This window comes from Lygodium microphyllum, chromosome 13 (assembly GCF_053477565.2).
Source record: "Lygodium microphyllum isolate KBCC chromosome 13, Lygodium_microphyllum_v1.1.10, whole genome shotgun sequence".
Lineage (NCBI taxonomy): Eukaryota > Viridiplantae > Streptophyta > Polypodiopsida > Schizaeales > Lygodiaceae > Lygodium > Lygodium microphyllum.
In genome coordinates, this window is record NC_141147.1 from 5,127,494 (window position 1) to 5,144,045 (window position 16,552).

A 16,552-nucleotide genomic window follows, 5' to 3' on the forward strand; every position below is an offset into this window, starting at 1 on the left:
GGTCGACGCTCTAGACTTGGGCCAGAGGAAGGGAGTGCTTCAGGGTCAGGGCGATGCTGTAGAGATATGGAGGCAGTGAACCCGCGGTCGGCACGGGATACAAGTGCGACTCCTCGCTCTTGTGGCGATTCCACGGAGCGTGGCTCAGGTGGATGCTGTGGAGGCACGGACGCGGTATCTCCTTCTCGTTGTTCTACTAGAGTTGCGTCACCTCTAGGATTTGTCACACCTGTGGGGACACCTACTTCAGTTACTCCGGCTTTTGCTCAGCTGTCTGTAGCCCCGGTCGGTACACCAGATGTACATAGGGTCTCTTGGATATGCCCAAGAGCATGGACGCAAGTGGGAGAGGACCCATCTTAGGCATACCCCAGAGGGATATTCCTATCTTGTTGATGATAGGTCAGGAGCCATCATCATGAATGATGAGGGGAGAAGGGTGATGGCTCACATGAGAGAGTTATGCCGACAAGTTTTTCGGCACAATATCTTAGATCATTGGAAAAACATATCGGAGGGGAGCAGTAGCATCCTTGCATGAGGAGTTTCTAGTTCCAGCCATAGCAGATAATTTTCTACGGGCTGGATGATGGATTGGATGTGCGCCTATATGTCACACAAACGATCGGATGCATGCAAGGCACTCAAGAGTGGGGCTGCAAAGCCCGAGTGGCTAGACGCGGACGACTGGCGCCGACTGAGGGAGGAGGCTACAGATTCTCCAGGACGTTGGAGTCAATTGCATGAGGTGGCGAGGGCACGACTAGAGGCTGGAGTGGTCCATCATCTTGGGAGTGGCAGCCATAGGTCATATATGGAGGACTTTGTAAGTTTTTCTTTTGTTTTGCTTGCTTTTTTTTTTTTGCAATATCCTTTGTACTGACAATCATGTTTCTAACAGTTAATATTTTGTTTTCTTTGCAGCACTCCATTACAAATCGCGATCCGACCGGCCTTGAGACTCGATATGCAGAGAGGCATGGTCTCATTGCATTGATCAATTGATTGTATAGACGCGACGGCCCTGTAAGTCACTCATCTTTCTTATCCGTAGTTACCATATTTAATTAGAATGCATTATTGTATGGTGGACTGATATGTTGTTGTTTCTTTTTTTGCAGAGTCCGTTCGATGCTCCTTTGCGGCACTGGACGAGCTTTCGAATGGCGAGGATATGTAGCTCGCCCTTGGATCCCTGGAGCTCACACACCCTTCTTTTTTGGTCGCCCTATCTGTGTAGACATTTTCTATGTATAGTAGTGATATCTTGTCATGATTGTACCATTCGCTTTCATTATGCGATCATGTATTTATTTTATGTATCAATGTTATGATTTCAGTACATTTTGTTTTTGTTTACACGAGCATTGTACACAATGCAGAAACTATTTTGTATGGTGCCCTGCCACAAAAAAAAAAATTCCCTGTTACCGTTGTTATTAGCATCGCAAATTTTACTGCATTTGTCGTTATTTGCATCGCAAAGCGTCTTTATCAGCGTCATTATTTAAATGCGACGCTGATACCGACACAAATAGCGACAATGTTATCATGACATTGAAAACAGCATCGCTATTTGTGTTGCTGATAATAGCACGCTATTTGCGTCGGTATCAGCGTCGCTGATACCGACGCAAATAGCGACAATGATAACGACGCTAATATCGACTGTTCTATGGCATCGCCAATAACGACGCTATTTGCGACGATGGAGGTAAATTTTGTTATTTATATTTTCGTCGCTTTTAACGTCAGTATAAGGCCTATATCTTGTAGTGTCCCCTTTCCACAACCCTCCCCCCTACCGTTTATGGGTTTGCATTTCGTTGGTAGGTATAAAGAGTATTTTTAATGTGTTTTTCATATATAAAAAGTAATAAATATGCACTTTAACACTTTAACATAAAGAATGGGGATCAACTTAGGCTAAATCTCATGCCCTAGCTCCACCATACATTCATGAAAATATTCATAATTTTTTGTAAATTTTTCATATGTAGAATCTATTTTTTTCTATTTTTTATTTTTATTTATCTTTTTATTTATTATTGGTCTTTTTGGTATAAATATTTGTTAATCATAAATATTTTTGGTATTCAAAATGAGATTTGTTTTTATGGACTTGACTCTAAGGGACACAAAGTATTTAATATAGTCATAGACATTAGCTAAGTTAAAAGACTTGGCACTAAGGGACATACTATTTATTATAGTTATAAATATTATATGTGTTAATCATAGGGTAAAATATATAATTCACTTACATTATGCTTTGTATTTATGTCCTTAGCCTCACTTGGCATACAAAAACAAAGACTACTATATGCATGCACTGTGCATGGTGTCTAGGTCCCATATTTTTCAATCTTGGGATATTACCCAAGTTAGTTTTAACTTAGTATAGTCTAGATATTGTCCAAGTTGCTTATAACATGCAACTTAAAATAAACCTACAATATGCCTTCACAAATACCATAGTGTCTAGCTCCTATGTCTCTAACTTGAAACTAACAAACATAATATGTAGCAAGAGAGTTAGTTATTATTATAAGAGTCATAGTACTTGTGCTCAAGTGAAAGACCTTATCATATAAAGGATTTGGGACTCAGAGAAAATATTACTCTTTTCTAAAGAAGCTAATTTTCTAGATTTACTTACTTTTATTTTTGTATAATTTTCATTATATAGGGCCATATTTAAATCAATGAGCTGTCCAATGTTTCTCAAGCTACTTTTGTGACTATGATATCATAACTTCATGTGACCTATAACAAGTATTCACCTTGTTAATTATAAATCTTTTTGGTATTCAAAATTAGATATGTTTTGATGGACTTGACTCTAAGAGACACCAAGTATTTAATATAGCCATAGACATTATCTAAGTTAAAAGACTTGGCACTAAGGGACATACTATTTAATATAGTCATAGATATTATCTATGTTGATTATAGGGTATAATATAAAATGCACTTACTTTATGCTTGTATTTATGTATTTAGCCTCATTTGGCATACAAAAACAAAGACTACATTATACATGCACTAAGGATGGTGTCTAGGTCCCACAATTTTATGTCTTCGGACTAAGTCCTTATATAATCATACATATCACCCAAGTTAGTTTTAACTTAGTGTAGTCTAGATATTGTTCAAGTTACTTACAATATGCAACTTGAAACTTGCAATATGCTTGATGAGTATGCCCCAAACCTTTCTTTCCATAGAGAAACACAAGCACCACCTTGTGCCTACATTGAGCATGGCATCTAACTCCTATGTCTTTGACTTGACACTAACAACATGATATGTAACAAGTGTCAAGGGGGCTAGTTATTATTATACAAGTCATTAATACAGGTTTTTGAAAACTCTTCACTCGCATGTGACATTTCTTCTTTATAAAGAGTGAACCCCCCAAGGGGTTCTCATGGGCTATATTCAACATGTGCATAATGCCATCTACTTCGACTCCACTTTTCAAGATACTAGGGTGGAGGTGACATATTACACCATGGAGTTGGTGAAGCTTTGCCAATCTTGACTCAAATCTTGATTGGTTTGCAACCTTCTCTATGGAGTCCCTATACTTCTTGTGTTAAACATCCTAGGGTGGAGGTGACATATTACACCACGGAGTTGGCGAAGCTTTGCCAATCTTGGCTCAATCTTGATTGGTTTGCAACCTTCTCTCTTGAGTCTCTATATTTCTTGTGTTAAAGATCGGCCACCAACCCCCCGCCCCCCCAAACAACACATTAGTGGCACGTGTCTGCCAATTCCATGGCATTTGCAACTTACAAGGACTTGCGTGTGACAAGTGACAACACGAGTACATAGTTCCCCATTCCCAAACATTGATAGCCCCGCCATGCGCAAGTCAATTGACTTGTGTGAAAGTAGGGAGGGAGGCTAATAAAGAAATCACACCGCATCTACAAGTGGAGCTAATGAGTGGGATCCATTGCTAGGGAGTAGAACAACAATTTGGAGTAACAAACATAGTGAGAGGAGGGAGAAAGTATAGAAAAGCCAAAGTCGAGGTAAGAGAAAGGTAAACTAGGCCATTTAAAATTTTCCACATCACTCAAGTCGATGAGTAAATTGAAAATTCTCCATTTATAGGGGTGCTTTGTTCACTCCACCCTGCAGTTGGACGGTACAGGTCATCAACTATATCGACCTACGTGTGTCCTGGCCCTCATGCGAGTGCGCAACTTGGAAGGACCCTAGCAGATATTTAGGAGAGCTCACTGCCACGCGCAACCGAGTCAAACGAGACGCGGTCCATCCGAAAAAGTCATGACTCATGAACTCTCTATCAATAAGCCGACCTACACAGGCGAACGATCGTAGCAAGATTGAGATTCCGCAGACGCTCTGAGAGAGAGAGACAAGAGAGTCCAGACTCCAGAGTCCACACTCCACAGTCGAGTGTCGACCGTTCGACGCCTTGAATATACAGGCATCCCGTCTCTCAAGATTCGCTGCTGGAAGTGCATCGATTGCCTTTTGTCTAGATGGCACAGACGTTGCAGCAGTTCCTAGCACAGACCGGCCAGCGGCCCCACGGTGCAAGCCCTGGGGCGTTCGAGGTAGAGAGCGAGCGCTTCCTGCAGGTGAATTTCGGGAGCCCCGGGAGCGACGGCGCCCCTTTGTCCATGGCGTGGATCAAGATGGGAAGCATGGTGGCCTACAAGGGGGAGGTGAGGTTCGAGAGGGAGGGGGTGCTGGAGCACGGCTTCAAGCACGCCATGAAGAAGGCCTTCACGGACGAGGGGGCGGACCTGGTGAAGGCGAGTTGCAAGCCGGGGTTCCGGTCGGAGCTGTTTCTGGCGGACGAGGGAAAGCGCGTGGTGGTGCTGCGCCTGGCGGGCGACGCCATCTCCGTCAACGGCAACGACCTGCTGGCCTTCGAGCCCAGCATCAAGCACAAGATCATCATGATGCGGAAGCTCTCCGGCATGGTCTCCGGCGGCCTCTTCAACGTCCGCCTGGAGGGCCAGGGCTTCGTGGCCATCCTCACGCACGGCAAGCCCCTAACGCTGGCCGTCGGCCCGGGAATGCCGCCGGTCTTCACCGACCCTCAGGCCACCGTGGCCTGGTCGGCCAACCTCTCCCCGGACTTCCATACCGATGTGAGCTTCAAGACGTTCCTGGGGCGCAGCTCCGGCGAGAGCTTCCAGATGAAATTCGACGGCAGGGCTGGGCCGGGATTCGTGATCGTGCAGCCCTACGAGGAGCATCCTCCGCCGCCTCAGGTAGCGTCCTGAGTCCTGCACGGCATGTTCAGAAAGAGAAAGTAAATAAAAGCCTTTCTTTAACTGGGTAGCTAGTAGTAACGACCACTTGCTATTACTTTTCTTGATTGCAGGCTTCAAACGTCAGCTTCGGCTGACTTGGGTAAGTTGTATCGCCAGCCGCAGCGCGGCGCGGCCAGCTGGTGGTCGGCAAAAGAATTTGGATTTTGGAGCAAGCTGCTGTCAATTGGGGTTAGAAATAGGCAGTGGTGTCCATTAAGCCGCCTATGTACCATGGTGCACTCAAGACCCCAGCAATTTCAAGGGCGTTTGAATTCTAAATGGGAGTGGTCTTTATTTCATGGTATGTGCTTGTCAATGGGCATTGACGTGGATTTATTACTCATTCCATCCCATGTGCTGATTTTTTGAGAGAGAGACTCTTGTGTTCTAACATGGTAAGAATAATTCTATATGTTCTAGCATGGTAAGAAAGCATTGTTAAAATCGTATATTGGGTCAAATAATACATGTTCAAGAATTTCCTTTCTCCGCCATCATGTGCACACATGCTCGCGCACATGCCACAAATAAAGACTCCTCAACCTTTTCCAAATCACGGGAGGAACTTTGTACATTTCCCCCAATAACAATGTTTTCCAAGCCAATATCGTTGGATGGTAGGGAAGAATTAATGCCTACAAAAAGCTCAATGTATTAGTGCTAGCTCTCATGTTTAGAAACACATGTGTGGGGATTGTTTCTTCTTTTCTACATCTTGGACAAAGACCACTCCCTACACTTATTATTTGTGCTCTACTATTGGTCCATACTGCTTTTAGTAGGATTAGCCATGTCATATAGGTAGCTTTGGGTTGAATACTCTTTTCCCACACGATTTGGAAGTGGGAGGAGCATTGTTAGTATTTCCAACTTCGTACTCATCTTTTGTTGAGTTTTTAAGCAATCCGTTGGATTTTTCCTTAAGTTGGGAAGTGGAAGAAGAGGTTGCTCATTTGACTACTAGCATATGCCTCTATGATTGAACTCCATGTTCAATTGCATGGTTTTGCATAGGTTTGGATCCTAGCACCGGATTTGCTATTGAATCGTCTCAAGTTTCTCCTCATTAATGGTGCATTGTTGTCCAATATGTTTAAGCCTATGCGCCCAAGTGTGGTGTTCATAATCCCAAAGGTCATTCCACTTGTTTTAACCTTTATTGATATCTTGTAGGTTTGGGATATTTGTTTAGCACATGTAAAATGTTGAACCAAATGGATTATGATGTTGATACTCTTGGTGACCACAAGCTTGAGCTTGGTGGTTCTACTTTAAGATTTTGAATATGGTGTCTGGGAAGCTGCGAAAGTAAAGGGTTTCTTCTTAGAGCCCTTGAGGTAGGTGCATTGTTTCTCCTCTATTTGTTTTGGTATTTTCTTCTATTCTCTTTATCTTCTCGTTTGTGAAGAGATGCATTGAGAGAGAGAGAGAGAGAGAGAGAGGGAGGAAGTGAGAAAGAAAGAGGAAAAGAGGGGGGGAGAGAAACATATAGAGAGAGAGGGAAAGAAAGAGAGAGGAGGGAGAGGGAGGGAGGGAGGGAGGTAGAGAGAGTAAATCAACCTTTCTTTAACTCACTAGTTAGCAGTAACGACCACTTAAATTCGAAGGGATTGCTTGCACGCACGACCACATAAATTTGAAGGGGCTCCTATATGACGAAATGGCTTGTTCTGTATACTTGAATTAAAGAAATTCTGACATGTTGCTTAAACTCAGAATATGGTAGTTTTTATTTCATTTTATGTGCTTGTTAATGGGCATTTACTCGGAATAGAGAGAGAGAGAGAGAGAGAGAGAGAGAGAGAGGCTATATTGTGTTTAAAAGTGCAGTTATAAAACTCAAAAGCACCATTACAAAAAATTAATCTTGTATTCTAAATAAAAACAAGGAAGTTAGGTTCAATGAGTGTTTAAAAAACTCAATTGAGTAAGGAATAACATTTGTGAAATCTCAACTTGGTTGATAACTCCACTCACAATTATGGTTTGCTAAGGTATTTCATGTGCGACCTCAATGTCTATGAAGATATCCACATAGGTGATGGTTATGAATAATATTATGTTGGATCCAAACTTCAAGCCACATAGACCATGACTTGAAGGACTAGCTTTTTTTTAAAGAAAACATGAAGACTGCAATATAATAAAAGAAAAACAAAAGGTTACACCTATCATAGACTTTTTATACAGGATGTTTAACCTTCAACCTTGGCTATCATATTTGAAAATGAACAAAGTTCGTATTGTAGCCTATGTCGATGTTGAGATATCGAGCTCCACTCGTGATACGCCAAGGTGACCGTTGTGTATTTATGTCACCGACTTGTCAGTTGCAGACGCGGTTGGTACACCGCCCATGAATAATAGCTACATGATAGCTATCCTTATCTACTCTAGTTCGTAGCTCAGTTAGTATGCCACCTTAGTTAGTTGAGTTTGGTTTGAGACCCATATATAGGGTTCTTCTATTTCTTTGTACTAGAGTTCTTTTGGCTTACACAACTAAGAAGAGGAAAACTGTTTTCAGCCTCCACCCTTGTGTGTCTTCCCCCATTGTGCAAGCAAAAAAGCTGCAAGCGAGACTCCTTCCTTCTCTCCCACAATCTTGACATGGTATCAGAGCCTTGTTCATGGTAAGGAGCTTAAGAAAGCAAGCCAAGCTCGCGGTGTTCTGGTAAGAGGAGCAGTGTTGCTTTCATTTTCTGTTTTGGGAGCAGATCTCTGCAGGTAGCACAGCCGGAAAGTGCAGGAGTGCATTGTCTCAAGTTGAGACGCCCTTCGCGGTGAAGCAAGAGGGCAGTATATGCTGCGGGCGAGGGCTTTAGCCCTCGGCGACCTTGTTTTTTTGATTTGAGGCCATTTTGGGGCTTGTTTTGGAGGCGGAAGTTTTCTGCACGCACTTAGGAAAAGGCCCAATTTTATGTTGTGCAGCCACTGTTCTACAGGTCGGTGAATAGTTACTGTAAAAATTGCATTGTATGCTTGTGCGTAGAGACATTGGGAGTTACAGAATCACATCCCTGTTGCCTGTTGATGCAAAATCGTCACTAGGAAGTGACTGTGTGGTCAAATACCACTTTCGCCAGTTTTGCAGATTTTCCCTTGTGAGGGTGAAGCTGTGGTTTTTGCAGTGACAGAATTTTTTGCAGTCTTCTGTAATGGCATCTGATTCTCTTTCACAGATTGTCACTGAAAAGCTTGACAAGAACAACTTCCAAGCATGAAAGTTTAGAATGACGAATTTCCTTATGGGAAAAGGATATTGGGAATTTGTTGTAGGAAATGAAGAAGAACCAGTTCTTCCTGATGTTCTCAATCAACAGCAAATGCAGGCATTTAAAGCATAGCATGAGAGAGCTAGGAAAGTTATGTATTGGCTGTCTATCAGCATTTCAGACTCTATGATTGTGCATATTCAGGATGCAAGTACGCCAAAGGAGGCATGGGATACTTTGTCAAAAATGTATAGCACAAATACGCAAGCCAGGAAAATGCTGCTCAAGCAAGAGTTGCACAATGTGCAAAGAGAAAATATGAGCATCAACGACTACCACATGAAGGTGAAGAAGATTGCAGATGCACTTGCTTCCATTGGGTCACCAGTGGAAGATGATGATTTAGTTTCTGTGACCTTGAATGGTCTAGGAAAGGATTATGCACAGTTTCGGACATCCATTTCAGTTCGTGAAAGATTTTCTGATTTTGAGAAGCTGATTGCTCTTCTAATTTCTGAGGAGCAAAGAAATGGTGGTGCATCTTCTTCAGGAGGAACTTCAAAAGAAGCTGTCTTCTACTCAAATGCTGGAAGAGGTAGAGGCAGAGGTAGAGGAGGCCGATATGGAGGCCGTGGTAGAAATCAGAATATGCAGCAAACTCAAGAAAACCAGTCCTATGGAGGAGGACGTGGTAACTCTAGAGGCAGGGGGAGCCAAAGAGGTCGTGGTGGATGGCAAAGAGGCCAAAATGCAAACAGTAATGGTGAATGCTACTATTGTGGTAAAATGGGTCATATGGCTAAAGACTGCTATAAAAAGCAGAATGATATCATGAATGGAAAACTGCAACAAGGAAATTATGCATCCTCTAGTAGACAGGGTGATGACAGAAATGAGCATATGTTTATGGTGTAGCACATGAACAATTCTGTGACAAGTGCAGAAGAAAGCAACGATGTATGGTATGTTGACTCAGGTGCATCAAACCACATGACAGGTCATGCAGAATGGATGGAGGATGCAAGGAAAATGGAAAAACCAGGATTTGTGGAGACTGGTGATGATACTGCACATCCTATTGTGCAGATTGGAAAAATTCCCTTGTCTATGCAGGATGGGAAAAAGAAATAACTGTCCGATGTATTTCATGTCCCGAATATCACCAAGAATCTGGTTTCAGTTGGTCAAATGGTTGAACAGGGCTTGCAGGTCAGATTTAATCCTCATAGATGCTTTGTTGAGGATATGAAAAATAAAGGTCGCTTGATAGCAAAAGGAAAGAAAAATGGCAGAATGTTTACATTGGATGCAGACATGTCTGAATTGAGTGCAGCAATGTTTGCACATGGGACCGGTGTAGTTGCAGATATTGATATCTGGCATAAACGCATTGGTCATGTTAATGTACAGCGACTTAAATCAATGCAGGCCCAAAATATTGTTGCAGGTTTGCCGAAATTCAAGGTTGCAGAAATGCATAAGGTATGTGAAGCCTGTCAATTTGGAAAACAGGCAAGGAAACCATTTCCTAGACATGTTCAAGAGAGTAAAAAGCCATTGGAATTAATCCACTCTGATGTGTGGACAACTAAAGCTGCATCTCTTGGAGGCTGTCATTATTTTGTCAGTTTTATTGATGACTATAGCAGAAAAGTTTGGGTGTATTTTATGAAAAAGAAAAGTGAAGTTTTTGGACATTTCAAAACTCTTAAAGCGATGGTTGAAAAAGAAACAGGCCTGCAGATAAAATGCCTAAGGTCAGATGGAGGGGGAGAGTACCTCTCAAATGAGTTTGCAAGGTTCTTGCAGGAGCATGGCATAAAGCAGCAATATTCATGCAGTCATACCCCACAACAAAATGGAATTGCAGAAAGGAAAAACATGCATATTGGAGAGGTATCTCGTGCCATGCTCAATGAAAAAGACTTGCCAGATTTTTATTGGGCTGAAGCAGTTGCTACAGCAGTCTACATAATGAATAGGACTCCCACTGCAGCAATACATGGAATGACTCCAAAGGAGAGGTATACTGGTAGGAAACCAGATATTTCTCATTTGAAAATTTTTTGTTGCATTGCCTATGTACATGTGTCAGATGAGTTGAGATCCAAGTTGGATCCAAAAGCTGAGAAGTGCATCTTTATTGGTTACTCTCTGCAGCAAAAAGGGTATAGATGCTATAACCCTTCTACTCGTAAGTTTACAATGAGCAGAGATGTTGTTTTTGATGAGATGAGTAGCTGGTATAAACCAGTAAATGTGATTGATGATGTAGATGCACAAAATGGTAATGCTGCACAAAATTCACAGCAGCAGTCACAAAATATTAGTGGACTTGGAGCGTCCTCTAGTAGTGGTTCACATTCTTCGCCATGGACAGGCAGCTTGAGATCAGGAGAATCTTCTCAAAGTAATGCAGATAGTGGTATGCAGGTATCACGAAAAGGAAAAGAGAAGGTTGATCAGCCCATGTTTGATGTGAATGCAGGTCATTCTTATGTGGATGGTGAATCCAGTGGCTCAGAACAGAGCATTGATGATGAGTTGGGTATTCCTTCTATTGTTACACCTGGAGTAAGGAAGACCAGGGATGTTTTGAGAGCACCTGGGAGTGAACCTACTTTGCGCAGGTCTACGAGAGCTAGGTATCCTGTGGATAGGCTGAAATATGATGGATTTACAGCCATTCACTATGCATATATGGTTAAAGTGATACAGGAACCAGAACCCACTTCTTTTGAGGAAGCCATGGAAAAAGAAAAATGGGAGAAAGCCATGGATGAAGAAATGGATGCCTTGGAAGCAAATGCTACATGGGAATTGGTACCTTTGTCTAAAGGTAAAAATGCAATTGGCTGTAAGTGGGTTTATAAGATGAAGCACAATGCAGATGGTTCTGTGAATAGATACAAGGCAAGATTAGTAGTCAAGGGGTATGCACAAACATATGGCATTGACTATGAAGAAACATTCAGTCCGGTTGCAAGGATGGCAACTGTAAGAGCAGTCATTGCTATGGCTGCATCAAAGGGATGGTCTTTACATCAGATAGATGTAAAGAATGCCTTCTTGCATGGTGATTTGCAAGAAGAGGTCTATATGGAGCAGCCACCAGGTTATGTGCATGCTGTTCATCCTAAGTTTGTTTGCAGGTTGAAGAAAGCCTTGTATGGCTTGAAGCAAGCACCTAGAGCATGGTCTAACAAGATAGGACAGTATCTTGTCACTATTGGCTTTCAGATTTCCAAGGCAGATTTCTCACTTTATGTGAGAAAAACAGAGAAAGGTATTATGCTACTTGTCATTTATGTTGATGATTTGATTATGACAGGTGACAGTGATGAAGATATCCTTCATGTGAAAATGCTATTGAAGCAGAAGTTTGAGATGAAGGATTTGGGAGAGCTGCGTTATTTCTTGGGCATTGAGGTGATTAGATCACCAAGTGGGATACAGCTCTTGCAGAGGCAGTATGGATTGGACATGCTGTCCAAATATGGGATGACAGGCTGTAAGCCTATTTCAGTTCCTTTGGAGCAGAATGTGAAGCTGAGCACAGATGTAGGTGAGCTTCTAGAAGACCCTACTATGTACAAACGCATAGTAGGAAGTTTGATTTATATGACTATTACCAGGCCAGATTTGAGCTATGTTGTTGGATTGGTAAGTCAATTTATGCAGGCTCCAAGGAAACCACATTTGGATGTGGCTAGACGCATACTCAGGTATGTGAAGTCCACATTGCAGTATGGACTATTTTATGAGACTGGGGTTCAGATACAGTTGCATGGATACACTGATGTTGATTGGGCTGGTAGTATTTCTGATAGACGATCTACCAGTGGATATGTGTTCTCTTTTGGGAGTGCTGCAGTCACTTGGAGCAGCAAGAAACAACCTACAGTTGCCTTGTCGAGCACAGAGGCTGAGTACAGGGGTGCAGCAATGGCTGCATGTGAGGTAGCTTGGTTGCATAAGCTACTTTATGATATGCATCAGTCTACAGATGGACCAATTGTCATTTATTGTGACAACATGAGTAGTATACACTTGGTAAATAACCCAGTCTATCATGCTAGAACAAAGCACATTGAGGTGCATTATCACTATGTGCGAGAGAGGGTTTTACTAGGTCTTATTGATCTAGTTTATGTCAGCACAGAGGATCAGGTAGCTGACATATTCACGAAGGCATTGGGCGCAGAGAAGCTGCGCAAGTTCAGAGACCTGCTTGGTGTGCAGGAATTGGGATTGAGCTCGAGGGGGAGTGTTGAGATATCGAGCTCCACTCGTGATACGCCAGGGTGACCGTTGTGTATTTATGTCACCGACTTGTCAGTTGCAGACGCGGTTGGTACACCGCCCATGAATAATAGCTACATGATAGCTATCCTTATCTACTCTAGTTCGTGGCTCAGTTAGTATGCCACCTTAGTTAGTTGAGTTTGGTTTGAGACCCATATATAGGGTTCTTCTATTTCTTTGTACTAGAGTTCTTTTGGCTTACACAACTAAGAAGAGGAAAACTGTTTTCAGCCTCCACCCTTGTGTGTCTTCCCCCATTGTGCAAGTAAGAAAGCTTCAAGCGAGACTCCTTCCTTCTCTCCCACAATCTTGACAGTCGAGACCTAAAATGGGCCCGACACTGGCTCTAAGCACTAGCCGGGCCTTTCTATACTTAAAGAACACAACCCCTCAGTCTCGCGGCTAGGAGCATCTAAGGGACACACTACCCTAACTTCTATCGTAAATTTTACTTTTGTTTTGGATTGTAATCCAACGGTTAAGCCTTCCCCACACTCCTCAGAGGGAGTCCTATTGAGAATAGCAAATGATGCTTGCCCATAGAGGCTAGATGTATGCCCTGAAGAGGCTAGAAGATAGACAAATGATGTATGCTCTAGAAAGAGATGTCCTGAATCTCATATGCATAGTGAAGAGAGTGGTACTATCCAAAAAGCTATAAAGGCGTGTACTTGGTTGACACTCGTAACAAGATAATGAAACTATCAATTCGAGTCACTATTAGTGTTATTTTTCACCTTATACAAGAATGTGTTTATGAGTCCAATCTAATCTATCTTGGAACCTAATTCACTTGTGTAATAGTTAGTCTATCTAAGTCTATGTCATCATGATTTGTGTATTCATCTTCCATCCTCCATAGCTCTTGCCATGCTCTAGATCCATGTTTTTTTTTACAAGTCCTTATACATATATCGGTGTAAAAATACCTCGTAAGCATAGATGGAAGGAGGCATCCCTCTGCTGAATGACGTGCCCAATTGCAGCTCTCCTACACCTCCGATGTGCCGCCAACACAAATAACACGTACATCATAAACTCCACTCTTGATTTCAAACATTCCAATATATATATATATTTTCCTCACTAAATAGTCCCCAAGGAAATCGATCGTCTAAATGTATAGCTTAGGTATTTGTGTATGAACCATAGTGCTCAATCATTCTATGATTTAGAAATCAGCATTGTGAAGTGTAAATACATTTTTTTCAATGATTTCAATCTACACGTAATGCTACGTTGCTAAGGGTCAACACCGAGCCTTCTTGTGCTGCTAGACCCTCTTAAACTTAAATTATAAACATCCTATATGGTATGCATAAGAAAATAGATCAGAATTTTGAATGTTATCAACAACTAATCACCCTTAAAACCCCTCATTCTTCCTCCCGTTTAGGCTATGCATGGGTTGATAGGTGTAGAAAGCGATTTTTTCATGTGTTTTTCTTGTAAAAGTGGTAAAAACTATAATTTAACACAAAGATAAGGCTGAACTAAGGCTTATCCCTCATGCTCCAGTCATGTCATACATCCACGAACATAAAGCATATTTTTCCTAAATTTTCTAATGCAAAAACCTAAATTTTTTCATTTTTTCACTATGCTTTTTCATTTATTTAGATAAAAATTTTGACATTTCTAATTTATGGATTGAGACTAATCACAATCACAGAGAATTGATTTTATATTCATTTCCAATCCATATGAACCCCAAAAGTTATCATTTCTATAAAAACCACATTAATTGCGGATTTTGCTTGTTTTGGTATAAATTACTATATGACTAAATTTTTTGGTTTTCTTCAAGATTTCTGATAGATTTCAACATTATTAATCAAAGGCAACCATTTTCAAACAATTCCATCAAATATCTATCATAAAACAAATGAATCTATTACTTACGCATAGAATCACGCTTTTGAAAACGTATTTCATGGTTGGCAAGCCGCTGATGCTCGTTCTTGGTTGCTGACGCTCTCTCACAACCTGATCTACAATCTTCTTTTCTTTAGCACCATCATTCCATAAAAATGTCCATCTCAATCCATCCCCCTCTCTTTTTCATTGATCCATAAGGACAATCCACAAGAGGAGAGAGGGAGGAGAGAGGAGAGAGAAAGACTAAAAATAGATATTTTTGTTTAATGCATCAAATTTAGTGATTTCTGGAGTGATGACGGGTAAAAAAATTCAAGATCTCATGCCCTAGAGCATTCCTCCTGATTTCCATGATTTTAAAAACTCATTTTCTGGCCATGAAAGGATACGCCAAAAAAATGGTGCCCCCCTCCCCAAAAACAAATTTTTGTATGTATGGCCCCCTTAATCAAGTCATTAAGGCTTAACATTAGAATATCTAGTTTAATGCTCAAGTTTTGCTCTTCTTTGCTATTTTGGGGCTTCTCTAACTACCTCACACTAGCAGGGACTCCTAGGAAAGCTGCCTAGCAAGCAAGAAGGACAGGGTCATGAGGACTACCCTCTATCACAGGTTTTTAATGTCTGACAATGTCCTAACAGGAGGTAGATGGCTACTCAAATCTCCCCGAGATATACCTAACCAAACCCTAGGACTTCATGCCTTGATTGCAAGTCCCCACAAACAAAAAGAAAATAACCCCCACATACACATATCACACTATTAACTTAAGAGAAAAACTTGGAAAGGCGACAACACCACCTGGAATGGCCACAAGAAGCTCCTGTGCAACAAAGGCTCCCTCTAAGCACTTCGTCCAAACTAAGTGATGCAATCACTAAGATAGAAAACCGTTAAATGTACTTTCACCAAATAGACATATGGCCCTCTTGGCCTAAAGAGATATAATAGTTCACAGAAGAAATGGCCCTCTTGGCCTAACATAAATCATTTTGTTCTAACCAAATATGGTCTACTTGGTGTGTAAATTGTATCTTGTCAAACTAACCAAGCTAAACCAAGTCCAAGCCTTCCTATTGATATAACCTCAATATGGGCTATTCCTCTTTGTGTGCTATTAGCTGAACGAATGACCTCCTTAGGTTCGAGTGTCTTATCATTCAAATAGACTGGTTGTTTTAGCTCTCGAAAGACCTCTCCTATAGAGAGATCCGTAGATTTTGGCTTATTTAACCCTTTTTTATTTGGATTTTTGAATGTGTCATTGTTACTACCCAAATTAGGTAGGGATTGAATCCTAGGCCCATCACATCGATGCATCCTAGAGCGGTATACATTGCTAAATATATCGTTATGGCCTCTGGTCTCATCCACTTGGGAACTAACCATAGAATATCCACATGGAACTCTTTGCTTGTAATCGAGCACACTAGCCACACTTTTAGAGATTTTGGGCCTCCAAACCCATTTCTTTCTAATCTTTGCATGGCTTGATTGGTTGCCACCACTCCTTCTATTTTAATATTCTTTCATGGTGACTGATCCATCTCGGCTCACTTACTACCTATCACTTCCCTTGAAGCAGATCCTCTTACTAGATTTAGCTCTATGTGGATTAACTATTGTAAATCCTAGGTTCCCTATTACCCTAGTTCTCAATGGTTGAGACAACCTCCACATGGTAGCATATATCAGCTATGTTGTGGGGTGTCATCTCATTGACATGATTTTGTTTCAAACTTAGATCACTAATGGGTTGCTTAAACTCTCCACTTTCCCTATTAGGTCTACACCCATTTCTATCTAGCTCCTAGCTTTGGAGCATGGGATTGGCTACACTAGGATGCCAA

General features: G+C 41.5%; 1 protein-coding gene across 1 annotated transcript; it reads left to right on the top strand.

Moving 5' to 3' along the window:
• Window positions 1-1,708: 1,708 nt before the first annotated feature.
• LOC148026300 (uncharacterized) lies at window positions 1,709-5,607 on the top strand. The gene is made up of 3 exons (XM_087690666.1): window positions 1,709-1,714; window positions 4,388-5,261; window positions 5,375-5,607. The coding sequence occupies exons 1-3, from the start codon at window positions 1,709-1,711 to the stop codon at window positions 5,518-5,520; spliced, it is 1,026 nt and encodes a 341-aa protein (XP_087546792.1). The 3' UTR covers window positions 5,521-5,607.
• Window positions 5,608-16,552: the final 10,945 nt, after the last annotated feature.